Raw genomic sequence first — 21,132 nt, forward strand, 5'->3', positions numbered from 1 at the left:
TTTTTTTTCCAGTAAGACATTCTTCCAGTAAGACAGTTGTTCCCCTGATGTTAGAGCTATTCTTTGAATTGTCACAATATGTTTTACCATATATATAAATAATTTAAGAAGTCTCACAGCTTCCAAAAATTTTTCCTCCTGTGTGCAGCAATCATCAAAACAGATGCTGGACCTCCAAGTAAATCTCAGCTTCCCCCCTCATCTGTATCTGCTTGTGTTAATTCCTTAGTCTCTCTTTTTTTTTTTTTCCTGTTTGAGGTTACTCTGTCAGCTTTTCCATGAATTTTATGGTGTTTTTCTACAGTTTAGTCTACACACAAATGACTGTAACACATTTGGATAAATATTTCACCATGTAGACACCACGAAGAAGTATTTTGACTAGAAGTGATCAAACAGCACTATTTAATGTAGCTATTTTGTTAAGAGTATGAATCTTTCCACTTTTGTTGTTTATATTAAATCTAAATGTACTCTAATAACTTCTAATTTCTGCAGCTATGCTTCAATAATCAAATCTCCAGAATAATTTAGGTAACCTTTTAAGAGAGACACACACAGACACACAAAAAAAAAAACCCTAAAAAGGTGTCTGACTACATTAATAGGAACACCATCCTGCAACTAAAACCATCAGGCATTGTTTTGAAGCAGCAGGGCATGACAGAAGTTTACACACCCTTGCTGTTGATGCCATGGTGTTGATGACTGCCATGATGTTGATGACTGCCATGTGTCTAACTAGCTCAAAATTCAGTAATCAATACTATTCCTGCATTTTTACTGTAATCCAGCAACAGAAAACACTTAAGATTCCCAAATGCAGCAGAGTCTCAAAGTTCTACAAACAGACCTCAATAGCACAGTGCTTTATGGTCCTCAAAGGATTACAGCCACCACACTGATTGCTTATCAAAACCAGTACTTCTAGATTTAAGGGCAGCTGACATGGTGTCTTGCAAGTACAGTAGGCACCTCAGTAAGGGTTTACATATTTCTCATGTATCACATGAGAAGCAGCATCCCAAACATCACTACTGTTCATGGAATTGTGTCTTGTGTATGGGTGAAACCCCAGGTTTTCATCCATAGGCAGACATGAAAATCCTTTGATTTAGGTTCTAAATAGGCAAGAGCTAATATGAACTATCAGAGTGGGTGACCCAGTGTCACAGAAACTTCCCCTGCTAGCACTGTCACTTCAAAGCTTGTATCCCTCAAGCACTTCATGCTCCCCTGCTCGCTTTAAAAGCCTGACTCGTGCTTGCTGCACATGGTAACGCAGCAGGGAGGGCATGGGTGCTGAGGGGTGAGAAGAGAGAACAAAGGGTTTGTCTCTGCCTAACTCTTGGCAGCTGTTTAAAGCTTTTCCTCAACCCCACTGTCTTTAGCTAGAGTACATTTGTTATCTGATCTCAACAGTTGTCATTTTGGAGACCAGCCTGTTAAAAATGTGACCACAATTTTGCTTTCCTCCCTGGAACCATTTTTGCTTTAGGATGTCTTTCAAACTAGCAGCTGGATTTTTGAACAAGTCCACAAGGGCAAAACCAAAACAAACCCCATAAATCAAACTGCAGAAATCAGCTTTATTCTTTTCTGTCCAGTTAACAGGACTGATGACTCACATGTTCAGACACAGATTTATCCTCAATAATGACAAACTGTGTCCTTACTTGTAATGCACTGATGGAACAGGAGACTTTTTGTTACTGTTTGCCTATGCTATTTAGTAGAAGTAAACAACCAAATAATTGGATCCAAAGATTACCGTCCCCAGTAGAAAATTTTGTAATACAAATTTTATTTTCACCTGTCCTCTATGAAGGACTCCTACAGAAATTAAAGGCTTTTGAGACAGCCTATTTCATCTGACTGAGAAGGGAAACAAGTCTCCAATGGTCCTTTACTTTGAGCCAGGGGACAGTCCATTTTGAAGCAAATCTCCCAGTCACCCTCGCTTTCTGTACTTTGGTTCACACTGCAGACTGCACAGACTTTTGCATGAAACCAAGCCCTGAAGTGCACTCCAAGATCCCCAGGCAGTACTACTGCTGCTAAAGGCAGTTAGGCCACAGGACCAAGCTAAATTTAGTCTGAAACAAAACTTCACTGAACCAAAACAAGCAAGTATGGCACAGGTAGCACATCCTCAGTGGTAATTATTCTGATTTACAGATCTGCTCTTGCTGGGCAGCCCAATTTACTCATGCATAGGCATAACCAGAGTGTGCTAACAGTGTGGATCTCCCTTTTCTCTACACCTTTCTGCGAATCTCCCTCTCCATTTGCTACCTGTTGTAAGACAGATAAAATCTTGGTCCTGCCACTTCTGGCTCTTCACAAACAGCAAAGATCATGCAAGATAACCAAAAGCCAAATGGCTCACGAATGCTCTGGTACCTGCTTTACCTCAGTAGCTCTAGGATCCAAAATTACTGGTCAAAACCCCAGTGTATGCACAGAGATAACACAGTGTTAGGAATGTGACATTTTTACAAACTCACCATACATAAGAAAACATCAGAACTAAGTATTAAGGCAATTTCAATGTAGGGGCATGGAAGGGGGAGAGGAGGAGAAAGGGCTTAAATCATTATACCTGTTCATTCTGCAGAAGCCTTACAGACCCACTCACTAGCTCATTATCTTCTGATGTGAAGACACTGTAACCACTATTACACATCCCAGGACAGTGAAGACCTCCTCATGAGGTAATCTCTCATGTTGGGAGAATTGTTTTTTAAACAAGCCTGACAACAAGAGGAGTAGCAGGAGCTAGCAGCTAATATTAGGCATGCTTGTCTACTTGGATGCATCTTCAAATAGCAAAAGCATTTCAAACAAGATGTTTTTCCCAAATAGGGACAGAGTTACCTTCTTCAACAGCTGCTCAACCTCTTGCATCTGCGCACTGCGATCAGCGACAGGCACTTTTGCATACTCCTGCTTTTTGCTGAGCCTGCTCTTCCAATCTTCTTCACCACTCTTCTTCAGCAATGCCAACCTGCAAGGAAAAGCATGCCAACAGGCAGCTTTAAACACTGTCCTTCACATTATCCTCAAAAGATAACCTTATTGTTTCACTAATGCTGCATTCAATATAATCTGAAATTAGGTTTTCTAGCATTAACTAAGTTATTTACATTTCATACACATATACAAAGCTCACAAACAAACACCAAGCCTTATACTGTACATGTTGAATGGCAATCATCTGTCAAAAAACAGACATCCAGACCTGAGACAGACACTCCAGTTAATTTGTATCATCAGTGGAAATTGCCAATACAGTCAAGGGAGACCAAGGTACAACACAGATCCTCCTAAAGTAGGTATAAAAAGGTCAGATTAATAACTGCTTTTCCCCCCTCCACTCAGTCACTAAGGCACAGCAAGTGAGTAGCTTGGTTATGGATACTTATCCTGTAGATGTCCAAAGTTAAGAATATGTATCATCCTACCTTTGGTCTTCATTGTACTCATTAAAAAATACTTTAAAAATGATTTTCTTTAAAGCCCAAGAAGAAAGAGGTCTGTTCAGCAGGCACACACCAATTAGGTCTCATCAGGCACATCAAAGGACAACTCTGCAGTTCCTGCTTTCACTACAACTCCAGGGGCTGAGGTTACTTATCAGACTCCCTGGGATCACTTTGTATGTCCTTGCTTAGCCCAGGCATTGCTGCGACACAAATCAGCAGCACCAATGCACTAATAACCTGGTGCTAACTACCCTGCAGCTGTGAAATCTATCAGCAAGGTTCAACTTGTTTAAAGGAGGTCTTACATTTAAAATGTGGATTACCATTAATCTCAGTAAGTGGGATCTTTTCACAACACTGTTTCCTAATCTTGAGCAAAATTCTGAATATAGTACAAAGGGCTGACTGGCTGCAGTGGAGACAACATGTAGATTAGTTTTGCTAGAATTGTATTTGTCCATACAAAGCCCGAGGTGACTACTTTTGGGGATAGGGGAAGTCAGTCAGGAATATGATGTCTATACAGCCATGATGATCTTCAGTTTACCTTCCTCAGAAATCAACATTTATATGAGTTTTCTACCCTTCAGAAATCATTCTTAGTAATCCCTAAAATGTGTATCTGCAGCACTTATGCAAACAGTTGCATTGATCTAGTAAACAATTTTTTAGTTTAATTAAGTATTATGACATACCTTCCTCAAATCTAAAGCATTTCAATAAGAATTATACAAAACCCTTAACCCTATTAATGTTTGAACAGGTTGAGTAGTTAAAATCTATTCTGATTACAAGATATGGAAATTCTTTTTCAGAGATGTGATTACTGTTATCCTCACAAATCTTGTCTGGAAACTCTGAGGAGAAGGAAAGGGTAGAACCAAAGAGGTCCAGCCAGAAGCCAAGTTTCAGGCAGCTGCCTCCTGCAAAAATCCAGGGGGTGCAACCATGCTACTGATCTATCTGGGGATGATCAACTGGGCCTAGGGCAGTCACTTGAGAAAAACTAAGAATGCAGAAAACAGTAAATCTACAGAATACAATGGCAGTAAGAATGTTAGTATTCAAGAAAGCAGTTATTTCCTCTCTTCCTGGCCAGGCAGGCAGTGCTGGCAGGCTTCACATTGCCTGGTTGCTTCATACCTCACAGCACGGGATGAGTAGGGGTGAGAAGGACTCACAATAAGGAGTTGAGGTCATGGTCACTGTTTGCAGAAAGGACACAAGATTTCACTGCCCAGAACTAATCTTCTGGAGTGCATCCATGCATGTGTAAAACTGTGGAGGAGACCAAGATGGGACTGAATTGCCAGCATGCAATGAGTTATCTTCAGTAGCTATGTTCTCTCAAGTCAGTTTTGCTTAGAAATGATCTGTGATAATTGAAGCTGGAAGGCATATTGGTCAGCTTTGGTCTAAGCTGGGTTTGTTTCAAAAATGTTTACAGCTACTCAGCATAGCAGGCAGGGGAAAAAGTGGTTTTTTTCTTTCTTGGTTTTTGGTTTTTTAAGCTAACATTACTGCAGGGTATTTAGACCTTTGACCCAAACAGCCTGCTTGATCAGGGAGAGAAAAATCTATAATTCTAAGAATACTTCTGTGTCTTTGGAGATTTTGTTTTCTTCTCTGGCATAAGAATGGTTTCATAGCAGCCCTCCACTCTTCACTGGTATATATAATGAAACAAGTGACTCCTACAAGTGAGAACACACATTTGCCTGTTTTGAGCAATGAAATCACCACTTAAAAGAAACATGTATGCTCTGTATACCAATAAAATCTTCACTGCTGTGTAAAACCTAAAGCCATGCATTTCTTTTGAACAATGGAAGTGGCAGTAAAGTCAGACTGCCCTGACTCAGCAACAACTGAATGGAGGACACGCTTTTGTAAGAATAAAGATGAAAGAGCTACTGAATTGGTTCCTAAAAGTAAGCCCACCAGCTCAGCAGTACAGAGCAGCTGATTCTTTGGAAAGTCTTAGAAAATAAGGCAAATATTAGGTCTGACCCTTAGACTTGTTTAAGGCCTGCTGTTTACTAGTTTCATTGAACACCTCTAGTTTTCCACCTTTTATAAATAATGAATAATCATTCATTAGTCACTTTCACAGTGTAAAAATGCTACTTTTGCCTCCAAAAGCTCCTTTTCCAATATGAAGAAAATAACTTCTACTCTTTTCTTGAAAGAAAAAGCTTTTAGTGTGTCTGCCCATCTTTGACAGCTTGCTCTGCATCCTTCTTTCACCTGCTACTGAGATAGACTGAGTGACATCAAGACAGAAGGAGCCTCATCCCAGAGGTGTCAGGGTGGCCTCAAAGCAAAGGCTTTCAGGGCTGAAGGCAAAATGCTGGATAGTGAATATTGAAGGAAAACAGAAATGAGATGTGAACAATGGTTTTGCCTAAACAAAGAGAGTTGCATGAAAGGCCTTGGCAAAAATCCTGGCAGAAAATGTCCAAAATGAGACATCTTTCTTCTGTGGCAATATTTTAATATCTTAGTTGCTAGTTGTCTCCTTGAGCTAGAATAAACTGGACATAGGCTTGGTTTTCACATGTTCTCCCTTGGCTGCACTTGACCAGTTCTTTTTGGATGAATCATAAATCCTGGAAGGCAATATGAGATATGTAACTACAGAAAGGAAGTTGACTGTTAAAGGAGTGCATAAATTCAGTATAGTGGGAACCAGACTGCATAAGAAAGTATTGCTCAGGTAGCCATACATCAAAAAGGTTGAAAACTAAGTTTAGGCTAGATTTTTCCTGAGAAAGTGAGAATGATGGTAAGAGGTTCACCAGAAATTAATCAGATGTAGCTTTTTAAAATGGTGATCATGGAATGCAGCTGACTTCTTACGTAGAGCTGACAGGATGGCCTTTGGTCTCAATAAATGCACAGAGACAGGAGAAGAGAGGATAGGTGTCTTTCCTCCTTAAAAAATAATGATTTTCATTTTTCTATATAATATGGGCAATTCTGAAAATGCCAGCCATAAATTTACTCTACGAGGATAGTATTAGTTCAGTGAAGCAAGTCTTTGTGGAAAATCACTTTCATCCAGACCAGCATTCATGCATCCTGCCCAAATACTATTTCATATGTGGAAAAGTTGTTCTTCCATAAGGTGAAAGAATGTCTGACACAGCCAGAAAAATCCACTGGATGGGAAGATGAAGTTAGTGAATGTAAAAGGAAAAAGAAATCCAAGTGTAATAGTTAATCTTTAGCAGAAATGTTCTTTGATGTTTATGAATACTTGGCATGAATTGCAGCCAAGCAAAAGAAACTTAGTGGTTGTAGTCTTTTAATTCTGGGACAAGAAGTAGACTACTGTGGTATTTTGGAAGGCTAAAACATTTTGATACGAGCTCAGTCGTTTACAGATGTTTGTGGAATCAGGGTATGCAAACTCCTGACAAGACAGCAGGTCAGCTGTCAGCTTTTGTCAGCTCTGGGACTGAGTGCACAGTCTTGCAGTCCTAACAAAAGTGGTTCCTGATTGTGTGACCGACAGGCTTCAGTTCCTCAAGAGATCAACTCAGCTGAGGCATTGAAGTTAGGCCTGCAACAGTTACTAACACTTGGATTTTCCCTCCAACCTCTTTCTCCCCATCAGGATCAGGGATGGTAGGTCATTTACCACCTATAAACCAGAAGTTATTGGTCTTAAACCTCATCTGCCAAGACAACTGACATATTTACAGGAGGGGAATGGGGAAGAGGGATGAAAGTTGCTTTAAACAAAACAACAGTAAACTGAAAAAGGTTCAGAATGCCTAATATCACACTCCCCTCATTAAGTGAGGGAATACTTTTACACAGTGAAAATTCAATCAGGCAGCTATTTTCATTTATTGGTTCTGCTTTCATGCAGAAAAACTGAAGCAAAGATAGGCCAAATAATCATAATTCACTCAATGGATTGCTACCAGTTTGGGACTGAGTTTATACTCTCAAAGTTTTAACTAAGTTAGGAAAACTTCTACAAGTACTACAGCAGCTATTGGCACTTCAATCCTGAACTCCCAGTCTCTGCACAAGTGCAGGACTTAACATTTTGCTTCAGATCAGAATGATCTTGGGTTGCAAAAAAGTATTTCTAGTACTCCTATAAACCTGTCCAACTTACTATACTTTTAAAATCCCTACATTAAGTTCTGAGAAGTCAAAATAGCCATCAGGTACTTCTGAAGTAGTGGGGCAATATAAGAGTCTATCTCTGACTCCCTCTAGTCAGCTTATTTAAGGGACTCCTGTAGACCAAGAAGAAATGGTTATTAAAATAAACCAGAATCACACTATAGCTGTTGTATAACTGAAAGCAGAACCTGGAGGAGTATATTGAGTATACAAGTGTAATTAGAACATGTATCTTTTACAACTTTAATTTTTGGAAATATTAATTGATTATTCAGGTGGCTCTTTCAAAATTAGGTTATTATGTTCTCTTGAATGGTAATTCTTATTCACCATCATCTGCTTTATAAGCATGTCAGGCAGATTAGCTGCATGTTTCTGTTGTTAGTAATAACAAATCCTAATAATCACTACTCAGGCTCTTTAGAAACAGTTTTAAAGTTTCTTTTTATACCATCATCAATATAATAACTGCATTTATAGGGATCATTAAAAAAAGAAAGAGAAATTTAAGTACCTTTCCTTAATTGACATAGTTTTGCTGGCATTGTCAAGGACATCCTCAGCTGTTTGTGCTTTGCTCTCTCCCATGGAAAACATCTCACAGGAATTCTTATAAAATTTGCCTTCCAATTGTTCAGAGAGCTCCTGCAGTCTACAGGATGCTGCAGCTGCTGTTTGTGAAACTGTCCTCGTGGCTGATGTGCTGGTGAGTTCAGAAGAAGGCTCAGCGTGGTCTGCCCATTCAAAAGAGAAGCGCTGAATTAGTTCTATTCTCAAAGACACTTTACATTGCTAACACTGAAGAAGCAAATCTGTATTTTAAACATTCACATCACATACTATTCTAACAGGGGGAAACTCCTGCCTGAGCTAGAGCACAGAGATTAATTGTGCAGCATTACTTGCTGCAGGCACTAGCCATTTGTGGCTGATGTTCACATGAAGCCACAGAACACCATGTTCAATACACGACTCTGAACTTCACATGGGTGAGGCACAAACTGCTGCTCCCCTCATCACACCAACAGGAAAACAAACAGATGGAAGTGACAGGGAACAAAGAGCAGGGAAAGAGAAGCAGACAAAATTTAAACAAGAAAATTAACTATTTGGTAAAGCAGTTTAATGTTTGAGTAGCATACTAGGACATTTAATAGCTTAATAGAGGTATTGTATTCTAGGAGGGTGTTGGGGGCTCTTTTGGGTTTGTTTTTTCAAGCAGCAATTAAACCACAGGGAAAAACTGCCTTGAAGAAAGATAAATGCACTATTATAGTTATCCTTAAAGAAATATAAGTCATCTTCATTTTTCTTTTTGAAATGTTATAAGCACAACACCTCTCTGATATATGACTGCTCCTATTATATCCCAGTCTCCATCTCCCCTGCAGTCATCAAAGGCTAATTGGACAGAATGGATACTGCTTTAGAGGAATACAGGCAGAACTGTACCTTCCTCTCTATGCCTGTGTGAAGACCATTAAATTCAAAATATATTAACTTCACAGGATGAACACAAAAATGCTTTTAGTGCTACAGGGTAGCGCGATCCTGTCACCCATCACAATAAAACAGAAAAGGAATACAACATCCTTCTAAATTCATCAGAATAGAAGGACTTATGAAATGACAAAATTCACTATTTATTTCCAAAGAACTTTAAATAAAGATGGGCAACTTGATTTTTTAAGTTTAAATTATGCTGTGCATATAAAAATGTAATTGCTCTGAGAATTTCCTGGTTTGTCTTTCATCACCACATCAAAGAGAAAATAATACTAGTTTTGCAAAATTAATTATCTGAAAATTATCCACTCCTAGTTATGCATGCACATATGTAGCTAATTCATAACTCTATATGCACAATAAGGCAAAAATTAAGGGCAGATAATTGACTCAGAGCAGCAAGTTTAGTTTGCTCTGAATTTTGGAGAGCAGGAGCAAGGGCAAAACCAGAAAGAATAAATCTTAGCTTCAGCATATAATACCACTTCTTTCAAAGTAAATAAATCTGAATAAAACTGAGCCATCTTTAAAGACTGAAAAATTGAAAGAATAATTAAAAAAAACTCCTCTAAAACTTAACACTTCACAGATATTTCTGTACTTCTAAGCAGTGTTAGAAAAAGGAAACTCAACCAGCCTTGATAAAGCTTGAAACATCATTTGCTGAATGAGACCACATCAACAGCAAGTAATTACCACACCTCTTTGCCAAGTCTTGCTTTTCATAACACTTTCCAAATCCACCTTTTCTTCAAAGGACTGGCCTTTTTTGTCTTCCCATTTACCTTGCATGCCAGTATCGATTTCCTTCTGTTCCAGAGGCTGAAAAAGTGCTTGTGAACCAAATAGTTCCAAGCTGCCCTTCCTCAGGAAGCTGTATGTTGTCTCTTTATGGTGGTCTCCTGTTTTTTCAGGAACAGGATGTGCGGTTTCTTCCTCAAAGGAGCTGTACTTTTTAATTTCATTAGCTTCATGGGCTAGAAACCTCTTTCTTTCTTCTTCATGTTTCTTTGATGATGTTCTGCTTTCTAGGGCTTCCGTTGAGGGCTGCCACTGTTCTGACTTGTGTGTGCGTTTTCCTGATGAGTCCAAGCTTTCTGCTGCAGGGTGGAACCTGGTGGCAGCACTCCCTCTGCCATCAGCGCCTGCCTTCCCGGGCAGCTCCCCGAACAGCGGAGCCAGGGCAGAGGCCATGGCTGAAATCGATGTTGCAACTGCAGATGACAGGGGAGCGATCTTTCCACTTTCACTCTGTACCTATGAAGGGAAAGAACAAACGAACAAAAAATTCCAAAAAAGCCAAACAGGACTTACAGGCTCTGAAATTATCAATTCCAAAAACCAGCCTTATCGCATCAGTTCATCCAAGGTATGTTTTCATGTAAATATTGTACTCTATCAGTACAGACTAGAACAGGTAAGGAAAGCAAAAATTGCTCCATAAATTCATCTGCAGATGGGTTATTCCACTCAAGGTAAAAACAACTGCATGTGAGCAGCAACATCTTTAGTAACAACGGGTGTGTGTGGAACATGCAACCTGGCATCGTGTCAGGGCTCAGGACCTGCAGCAGTGCAGGAAGGAATTAGCTCAGGTTCCAGATGCTGGCTGACATGCCATGTGCCCAGGCTAATCACCTCTGCATCTCAGCAGGACTCATTAGCTTTGGCACAGCTCTGCTCTTACACAGCTCTGCAGCTCCCAGCTCTGGTGACCACTCAGTGCCAAGGAGAGACTGTTCCGTGCTGTCCTAACCCGGGGCAGACATTCCTGATGCTCCTTCCACATAAATCACCTTCATGCAGGACTTTTTCAAATATAAACATTGGCTGTCATGAGCAAAGTATTTGAGCCTAAGAAGCACATTAAAAACGCTTCCAAACTTATTCTGCCAGCCCCCATGGTGGAACAACTATATTTTCTACTCTTCTAACATAATAATTTTGTAAAATTTTCCTTGATGCAGTTGAGATGCATTTTTTTTTTCTGAAATGCAGAGCTTTATCTTCTCCAAAAGAGACAAAAGCTAGGAAAGAGAGTGACAAACATGCCTCATACACATCTGGAGAGGGCTTTTTTTGTTGTTTTCTTAAACTGCAGAGTTAGTGAACAGTGTGCAAAAGGACAGACAAGATCACACCAGTACGAAGAAATCAGCTCAGAACCTAAAATGTGCATGCAGATTCCATAAAACACAGACAACAGTCATTCACTAAACAAACTGGGAAGCAGAGCAAAGACTATGTTAGCTCAAAGGTTCCAAAACAAGATGAAGAGAATAGTTACCAGTTTATTTTTTTTCCATTGCATCTATCAGAATTAGAAATTTAGAGGAGATCAGAAAAGTGAATTCAGTTTTACATTTACAAGATATTTACATTTGCAATATGCATTTTGGGAATAGAACCTCTAGTTATCTATTCTGAGACCTCTCTTTTGCTTCTTCCTACAAAAACCATACCTGCATCTCCAAACCCCCCAACACTCCAATGAACAGTTCACTGTAGAAAGTCTTTTTGAAAATACACTCCCATTGAGCTTGCTTCAGAGTCAACTCTGATTTCATTTGCTAGGTTCAGACAGATGACACAACATGCTTCCTCTGATTTTTCTTGCTTGAAAAACAAGTTTGCTCGGTAAGGCTGACAAAGTAACGTGACTGTCACTTCTTCCCCATCTGCTTCAGCCCTATTCTGTTCACCACCACGCTGGCCCCCAAACAAGTTGGTGACACAATCATTAAAGAGGCCATGCTGTGACAGTGACTGGCATGTGGAGAGTGAATGGAAAAAGGGCTATGTAAGGTCTGGAAACCTTGCTTATATAAATCTGTCAAGCATTTATTACTACTTCATGGGCAAGCGAAATAGGCATAAAGTACAATTATAATCTGTACAGCCTTGCACCAATATGTTTAGAGAAATCCTGCTTTCTCACTATCCTGTTATTATAAAATATGGAAAAGTTATAATCATGAATGAAGCATGTAGAAAGAAAAGGGTAGGAACTTTCTACCTCAGATTTCTCCAAATACATAGAAATATGACATGCACAGGAGTTGTGCTTCACTGTTAAAGTGATTTCTTTCAAAGCTGTAGTGCAAAGGGACTGCTGTTTTTGCTATTGTGAACAGATCTAAAAGACCACTTCTGGGCTACCTTATGCTGAGGCTTAACTAAAAAGGCATTCCTTTGCAGTTCCAATTAGATGAAGTATTCCAGAACAGGAAGCCAAATTTCACTGCACATTAAATAATTTCTCTTTGACTTCCTGAATTTCAAAAGTATTCTGCTTTTAGGGAAAAAAATACAGATAAAAATCAATGCCTCCTCCCAGAGGAAAATGACAGACCGTGTCCTTACTAATAATGGAAATATTTTGTGCTTTAAGGAAAGAGCCTGAAAACTGCACATGACAAAGCTCCAAAATGCCCTGAAAATACACCTAAAGCAAAATGATGTGTGTCTCAGTTTTTTACACCTTTGATCAGGAATTTTCTTTCAGACAACATGTAATACCCTACCCAACATGTGTGGAAGTGACACACACTGTGAAAGGTACAACTTGCACCAGGCAGGAAGTCGATATACTCTCAAATTACTTAAAAAAAAAGAAGAAAACCATACAAAAAAATTTGAACACTTCAGGGAATGTTCAGTGTCAGAAGGCAGCTTCCTGACAAACGTTTTCCTCTGTGTGTAGTTCAGAGCAAAGGAAAGGCCAGCCTTTATGGTATCTTACACTGAAGCTGTTTTCTCCAATAAAAAGAAATGCAGAAGACCTATGATGGCACTTACCTGCTCAACTTCTCCAAGAGTGACTGGCTGAGTCTGGTAACGAGCATTCATTCTCCTGTGCCTCACATCTCCCCGATTCCTCGTGGAGATGGCCCTGGACACTGGCTGAGACAGTTTGTTAAACAAAGCCATCTTTTCTGCCAAGCTTAAGGTGGAAGAATCTGGTTCCTCAGACTGATCTTGCCCCATCGCCTCTTTGGCTGCTCTTATCTCCTCTTTAGCTAAAATTTTTTGGTGTGCTGATGCCTGTAAGCTGAAGAAGCAGAACTAGGAATTAGTTTTGAAGAAGCCATTGTGCAGTTCCAAAATCTCAACCTGATAGAAGCAGAAGATCTGCACGTGAAGCACAATAGCCAATGTAATATAGCAGCCTAAGTGGGTATGCAGTGGTTCAACATTGGCATGATGAATTCTAATTCAACAGCTGAAGATTTAAAAAAAAGTTACATTTTCATTCATGAATTCATTTGATTAGGACACAACATTTTTTACAAGGGAACTCAAGATTGAAGAGTGATTTTAAAGATAATCTCTTTATACAGAGCACAGAGTTATGGAGAGACATTTAAATGCCTTTAAGGTCCTACAGTGCAATTTATATAAAGTTCAATTTTATTGAAAGCAATTTGTGGACCATATATGATAAAAACATTTAAATGCCAGACTTAAACTCCAAGTTTGTGCTGCTTTTAAGTTAGAATAAATTGCAATGAATCTTCTAATCTGAAGTGGAACAGAATTCAGACTGTCTTTTGTTTTGAATTATCTGGGATAAATCACCAATAAAAATTGGTTTTGAAACACAGTCCATTGATTTTGAAAATTGACCAATGCTGAAGGCAGACATATTCATTCATAAAAGCTGTAACTGCATTTGTCTCTACAATAATGTATTTTATTCACCTTTACTATAAAATACTTTATTGTTCAACTTCTTTCACATTTATGGAATTAGTAGTATTTTTTTGTCATGGTCTCTGCTGAAATTCTCTCATTCAGAACAGTATTCTGCAACTTTACCTATAGGTGGTGCAATTTCTTATATTTCCTTTAATTTTGCAAGCTAAAAAAATACATGTAGAGACAGACAAAGGACATGTACTGCTTGTGAAATCAAGCACTCAGCTGTGTTATTTCCATCTCAGGATGACACTACCATACAAGAAAAATTACAAGAGCAAAGAGGGTTCTGCTATGTTTGCTCACATGCAAATTAATTTCTTTCTTTCAGAAGAATAAGCTTCTACAACAGGTTAAGTGTGGTTAGAAGGGTCCTGAAAACAGACAGTTGACAAAAAAAAGCTGCATTGCTTTATCATGCAAACATAAATGAAGTTGACGAATGTTTTAAATATTCTTCAAACAAGTATTCACTTGACACATTGAAAAGGCATTCAAGACTTTAAAGATGCATCTGCTATTGAGGAATCTTGTGCTCCATGTAACATGCATGTTTACCCCCCCAGTACCTGGTAGGTTGTACAGTGCTCTTAACTACAGTGGGACTAGGTACTCTTGTCACTACTGTGTGGGTATTCACAGAACGTGAAGCAGGGGTAGTTTCACTTAAAGAATTGCCAAGGAGGGAAAATTCACAGGGAGAGAGAAGAAAAAAGCATTAAGAAAAGCAATACATTAAGTGTTAACTACAGAAAAGACCAAACCAAAACAAAACAGAAAAAAAACCAAACAGCAATCATTTTTAATTAACCGAGTTATCTGCTGTGACATTTGCAAAGTAATTCCAAAAAACTTGAAAGAACAAAAAACCTAGAGGAGCAAACAGGCTGTCTCTTGATGTTATTCTTAACCCATAAAGTAAGTTATCAGCTGACCATTAGGTGAACATCCATTCAATTCACTGTTGTTTAATTTTCCCCCCAAAATGATTTTCCCTTTTTCAGGAAAATGTCATGATATACGAGTACAGCATAAGAAAAGCATTTCCCAGAAAGTACCTTTGAGATTTCAGGGTGTAAAAAGTTTTCCCCAATATATATACATTCCATACAAAATTGTGCAGACTTCCCTCAGCACAAACTATCTTATTCATTTGGGTTATGAAACAATGCTATGATTAATCTCGTTTACCTAATCCACAGGTTCCTAAACTTCCTGCCAAATTACAGTTCATACAAGTTATGCTTTACTAGTCCCTCTACATTTAAAAAGGAATTTCAATATAGTTTCCCCTGTGGCTCTCAAGGCCCTTAGCTATAAATGTTTTCCTCGCTACAAAGTTATAAGCACCACAGATATGGAGCTCATTCCCAGGTTGGAAAGCAGGAGCCAGGGGTAGAGCCAACACGTGCACCAGACTTACGTAGCTGCAATGACCACCTCCTCGCTGGTGATGGGCTGTGTGTGAGACCTGTCCTGCAAGCGCCGCAGCCTTCTCTCCACCGCCGAACTTCTGGTAGGTGGCTTGGGAATATTTTTCATTTCAAATGATTTTTCCATTTCCTAACAGGACATATGTCATAATTAAAACCATGGAAGAAAAGTCCTGAAACAATACTTTATTCTTAGCTTTCTTGCATGCACAGCAGTGAAGTTCCCAAATGCCCATCTCTGAATTAGAAGCAAGATGGAACCACACAGTATGCACCATGGAGTTAAAACTAAAACTCTCCATGGAGAGTTAAACTAACCATGGAGTTAAAACTCTCTCAAAATGACATTCTTTAAGTAGGCAACAGGTCTACTGTGTAGGTAGGGAATGAAGTAGATAACAAAAGTTATGTAGCTTGAACTTGATTAATTGCATTATACTTCATACATTCATTTGGGTTCCTTCAGCATCTTGTATTTGAAATGTTTAATTCAACCTCCTATTTAGAAAATGCAATACTCACTCTAAAAAGGAGTCTCTTTGCAGCTACACTTAGTTTAGCTCGGTCATCCAATTTTTCTTCATCTACACAAAGAGAAAAAAAAAGGAGGCTGAACATAATGAATCAATCTCATATAAAGAGTAATATTTTTTTAATATGATTAATTACAAACCAGAAAATAAGCTGGCTGTTTCTCACATTAAAAAAAAAAACAAACTTATTGTGAACACAGCTGTGTAAACTTTACCTGTTTTTAAATGTATTGCATCAAATGAGCAATACAGTCTGACATGTAGTCTGACATGATTTGCAAACAAAAGACTTGTCTTTAGGACAGTTCAAGTCCTTTCAAACTATCTAAACAACATTTGATGAATAATCAAACTTATTGCATCAGTCTATGAAAACACATGGACTAAGAAAATAAAGACTGCCTTAAGGGTGAGTGAAGAGTACTGAACATCATCTTCTACTAGCTGGCCATTCCGATAACCACCTTGTGTCCACATTTCTCACAGGCTAAATTGGTATCCTCAGGAGCTGAAATCAGCATCCTCCAGATCCAAGAGCCAGCATCTCAGAGCTGCAAGGAATATCAGCTTTCAAATAGCATAAGGCATTAAATCTAAATATAGCTACTCATGAGATTACCTACTTAATTTGTGCCAGACTTGCCAAGGGTGACAAGAGGGAAAGAGAAGCAAGATGGCAGACTGAATTCTGTCATTTAATAACCTGCATTTTGCAACTTCCTTAGCCAAAAAACAAGTTAGCAACATCAGTTTCACAATATACTACAGGCTTTCTTTAAATTATAAGTCCTAGACCAGCGATTAAAACTGATCAATAATTAATTTTTTCCCAACAACTACCTTATTTATTGTCTAAATTAGGATAAAACCCAACCCCAACTATAAGGAAAAGTTTCAAGCCATTCTCCGCTTGATTCCCATTTGAAGTTTGGTATCCACCGACAGACTTATGGACTGAAAATGAGATTGAAATCAAGTCTGTAATAGATATGGCCCAAGGAAAAGGGGTATTTCAACTACATATCATACGCAAAGATATTTTCAAGTGGATTTTGTTTGTATTATCAAACAGTTCTTTAGTTAAAACAAAATAAAACTCATCAAAGCCCATTTCTTCCTTGGAAAACAGTACAGCAACATACCGTCAGCAGTTGGTATTTCTGCATACAAAATTGACCTAGTGAAAAATTATCAAACAGAAAAAAGTTAGCTGGAAACAAGACATCAAAAATGAAATTCAAATTCAATCTGAAGTAGCAGAAGAATTTATCTGTTTTTCAAGTTTCAGCAGCGTCCACTTGGGAACATCCTTTAATAAAGCATAAATGCAAGCAATTGCAGCCAAACTTAAATACAGTCAAGGAAAATTATTTCTAGTTCACCTTGCAGAAAACAGAAGTCTATGATTTGCTACCAGCTTTTTAACATAAAAAGGTACCTTTGGTGCTTTACAAAGAGAGTAAATGATAAAGCAGAATAGGTGGAAAGGAAACCCTTTATATGAAATCAAAAGCATTTAACATTCGAACCAGAGAGCTACAGTACTTTAGGATGATTCACTGTTCACTATTTCAAATGGGAGGAATTTGCAACAAATTGGTTTTAATGGGGGAGGGGTTTGGATTTCATTTTGTAAGAAGCTACAAAAAATTGTTTTTAAAGACAAACAATAACCTTGCAAAACATTTATTCTGATATATGGACAAATCTTATCCCAACCTTGTTAATATCCACCTGCGCCAGAATGCTACACAGAGCTACATACGTGCCTACCTATCTGTCTCCTTTCGTTCTGCTGATGTTATAGGTTGAGTTTTAAATCTCTCAGAAGTCTTTCTATTTTCACCAGGAGTAAAATAGCGCCTTGCCTTTCGTGGCCCACGGTCCCCATTGGCAGACACAGTACTACCTGCTGCTGACATCTCAAACCGAGATTCACTTTCAAATCGCATGACAGAGAGCGCATAGGAAAGAAAATAGGAGAGAGAAGTAAAACATAGATGTAAGCATCTCAACAACTCCCCAGAGATCACTCTGCATGCTCCTCCAGGTCCATGCGCAGACGAACACATTCCAGCTACCCCACATCACAACTCGCACTAGCAAGCAGAAGCACAAAAGCAGGATTCAAACCATCTCAGCCTCCAGTACACACTGGTGAGAGCTAAGCTGTGTGCTTTAAGTGCTGAACAACAACTGCTGTTGAGTGGGTGTAATTTTGCCAAGGACGTGCAAGTTTCACACGAAAATACGAGTGAAATGTCACCTACAGTTCCGTTTTCTTGTTGGCATTAGCAGACTCCAGAAAGACATTACGGAGCTGGGCAACAGAGACTTTTGTGTCAACCATGCCAATCTCACCATTTGGTGGATTTGCTTCCATGCTCTCCTTACTTTTAAAAGGTTCTAGCTTAGTAGTCACAGTATAGTCAGACATGGAGCGAGTCAGGACCTTATGCTTTGTTGACACTTTCCAAACAGGAGCCTTTGCCTTGTCAGGCTGCAATACAGATCCGCTCTGTATGTACATAACAGCTTCACTCCTTTCTACGTTCTCGGGGGTCTTAAACTGCTGCTCTGGGGCCTGCCTCTTATTGCATTCCAACTCCCTCTGAACTTCTGAGTTAACTTTCGGCTTGCTTGCAAAGGAGGAACTCCCCACAGGGGTCTCTAATTCTCCTCCGCCAAAGAGGCCTTCATGGTTCTTCCCTTGCTTGCGAATCTCAGATGGCAGAATGGGCCTTCTGCCTTTGGAAGCCTGTTCACCCTCCAAGGAATCTCCTTCAGCAGGTTTTGCTCCGTAACCGGGTGCTTCCTTCTTTTCAGTCTCTGAGGCGGTGGCTGCTGAGGATTTTGTTCCAAGGCTAGCGTGCTCTGTCGGGAGGAGGCTGCCAGCAGGGGTGTTCGCTGGTTCTTCCGCTGCCATCAGCTGAGCTGTGTGAGCAATGCCAGCAGGCTGGATATAGCCATGGATTGGCTGGCGGACGGAACTGACGGGCTGATTTATAACCCTATCAAAGGCAGACGTTTCTGTCTGAAGAGGCATGTAGTGGGCTGGCACTGGATGGGATTTTCTCTGAGATACTGTGTCTGTGACAAGTTCAGGGCTTCCACGAGCACTTTCCTCTTTCACCAATTTCTCTCTAACTTTTACTCTTTAAGAAAGAAAAAGGATTAAAGCTGTGAACAGCAATACCCAATCTGGAAAGGAACACAGACACCTACTGTGGGTACAGACAGCAACATTGTAGTAAAATAAAAACCAGTGCATTAAAATAAAGCAATCTTATGATGCAACCCCTTCCACCCCCCAAATCTCAGCAGTAACACTGTTCAAAAACAGTCAAGTGATTCAGGGGACATGGACATGCATGACTCCTGAGAAGGTAACTGTGCAAGCTCTGGGAACATACAGCATGTTCTCATGAGATCACAAGTGCACTTGCCAAACAGCACATACCCATAGTCTCAAAAAAACCAAGATGATCAAAACTGCTTTTTATATTATCAGAGTGTTGGGTTCAGCCTGAAATTACAAATTCTACTGGCAGCTGTGTATGCAGTCAGACATTTGAAGATGTCTAAACACTGGGAAGCTTACATCATACCAAGATATTGTTATATAGGGGAAAGGGGTGAAAAAAACATGTTATCTCCACCTAGCCCTTCAGATATTTTGCCAGATATTTTGGTTTACTTGCGTTTTTGTATGTCATTTAAGACATCTGCAAAATCACATGTAGTATAATCTGTTTCAGTAACTGAATAAAAACATTGAAAGGGCAAGTCCTAAACCCAAAAGCAAACTATGGCATGGCTGTTGCTCTTCAGAGAGCTTGCAGGGAAAAAGGCATTTAAAATCTGAAACAGGCATTCTGTTTTAATATGTTTCATTACATCCTGCAAGTGCAAAACTTGCAAAAAAAAAACCCCTTGTTCCCAAAAGTTACCTTACTTCGGTGTGTTTTCTAGAAACACCTCTGGACTTGTGCAACACCCATGCAAAACAGAGTTTTATTTAACCTTTCTAAACAGAATACAGCAGCACAGTGGGAGGCAAGCACATGCAGCCAGGGGCAGCCTTTGCTCTGGGGCTGTTGCTGCAGGTAAAGCTCTCCAGCACTTTCACAGCCTCGCCGAGGCTCAGACACCTCACAGGGTGAGTGTCTGTAGATAACACACACAGTATTAAAAATGAAAGCCCTGTACTTCCTCCCCTCCCAAATGGGTATGAAAAAATAATTTTAGTTTTGAGGAAAGAGAGAGAGTCAAGCTAGCAAACTACTGTTTGAAAGTAAGTAATCCAGCTCAAAGTATGTGCAATTCCAGGCTTGCTACCAACATATTTTTTGGAGTTTACATCATTGAGAAAAAAGAAAAAATTAAGATTTAGGGGGAAAAAAGACAAATTATTCAGGATATCCAAAGTTATTTGAAACACCACTCTTTCTAACATTTTGGTGCTTCTTACCTCTGAAGATCGATGCACTTGTCAGGGAAAGTTGCTTAAGCACATAAAGTGTGTTAAGTCTGAAGAAGTATGCTTTGAACTACATGTACCAAGCAATTTCCAGAACATCCACACCGATGTTAGTACTGGGTTATAGGTATTATTTAACCAGGAACATGAAAAACAGTCTTCCTGCAATGCTTTTCATGGTGGGCTTACTGTATATGTTACCAAACCAGGAGAAAGCAGCTGCCTGTAGCTTTGATCATGAATTTGTTTTACTTTTCCATGTAATTTTTTTTTTTACTTCTCTTGTACCATCTCCTTTGGAATTCAAGGAGTTACTTGAAGGGAATGCTAACATGGAACGGTGTACAGTATAAAAATATGATAGTTTGCAGAGCACAAAATGAGATAAAATAAGAAGTTATAAAATCTAGTGGAAGCCAGAATGATAGTAGCTGTGGAAGAAGCTTGGGGAATTTGTACTTCTTCATCAAAATACCAATTGGTTCTAAGTTAGAATAAAAGCAGATGCTTCAGAAAAGTTTCACAGGCTTTTTATTCACAAAAACCCCACTTTCTTACTTGCTGCTGTTAAAGGAAAATTAAGGGCAAGTGTTAAATGTAGACAGTAAAAGGAAAGAAAGGGGGGGTTGTAGTCTGACTGTTAGCCACACAGCTATGTTTTATGATACCTGGAGGGCCAGCTGATAAGTGAAGGTGTGTCCCCTTCTGAATCTTTCTGAAGAAACCATTCAGGTTTTGCTTTCCCTGCACTACTATAGAAAACAAAACTTCAGGTAATTTCTGAGATCTCAATACATGCTCCCATTATTTCTCCCAATCTCCCTTCCCCACTGCTTTTTATTTTTGATTACTCA

General features: G+C 39.2%; 1 protein-coding gene across 20 annotated transcripts in view; it reads right to left on the reverse strand.

Annotated features, from left to right (window-relative positions):
• SVIL (supervillin) overlaps positions 1-21,132 on the reverse strand; it is a 134,186-nt gene that overhangs the window by 27,161 nt on the left and 85,893 nt on the right. For 7 of the 20 annotated variants that reach the window (XM_038129589.1, XM_038129587.1, XM_038129582.1 and 4 more), the window contains 12 exons: positions 20,947-21,030; positions 18,069-18,953; positions 17,572-17,736; positions 16,941-16,975; positions 15,788-15,849; positions 15,256-15,395; positions 14,402-14,497; positions 12,933-13,185; positions 11,422-11,445; positions 9,836-10,391; positions 8,143-8,362; positions 2,878-3,007 (listed from right to left, as the gene is read on the reverse strand). In XM_038129589.1, coding sequence (XP_037985517.1) covers positions 2,878-3,007; positions 8,143-8,362; positions 9,836-10,391; positions 11,422-11,445; positions 12,933-13,185; positions 14,402-14,497; positions 15,256-15,395; positions 15,788-15,849; positions 16,941-16,975; positions 17,572-17,736; positions 18,069-18,953; positions 20,947-21,030 — 2,650 coding nt within the window. The remainder of the gene's footprint in view (positions 1-2,877; positions 3,008-8,142; positions 8,363-9,835; positions 10,392-11,421; positions 11,446-12,932; positions 13,186-14,401; positions 14,498-15,255; positions 15,396-15,787; positions 15,850-16,940; positions 16,976-17,571; positions 17,737-18,068; positions 18,954-20,946; positions 21,031-21,132) is intronic. The other 13 variants (XM_038129580.1, XM_038129594.1, XM_038129583.1 and 10 more) reach the window with 9 other exon arrangements.

This window comes from Motacilla alba, chromosome 2, assembly GCF_015832195.1.
Source record: "Motacilla alba alba isolate MOTALB_02 chromosome 2, Motacilla_alba_V1.0_pri, whole genome shotgun sequence".
Classification (NCBI taxonomy): domain Eukaryota; kingdom Metazoa; phylum Chordata; class Aves; order Passeriformes; family Motacillidae; genus Motacilla; species Motacilla alba.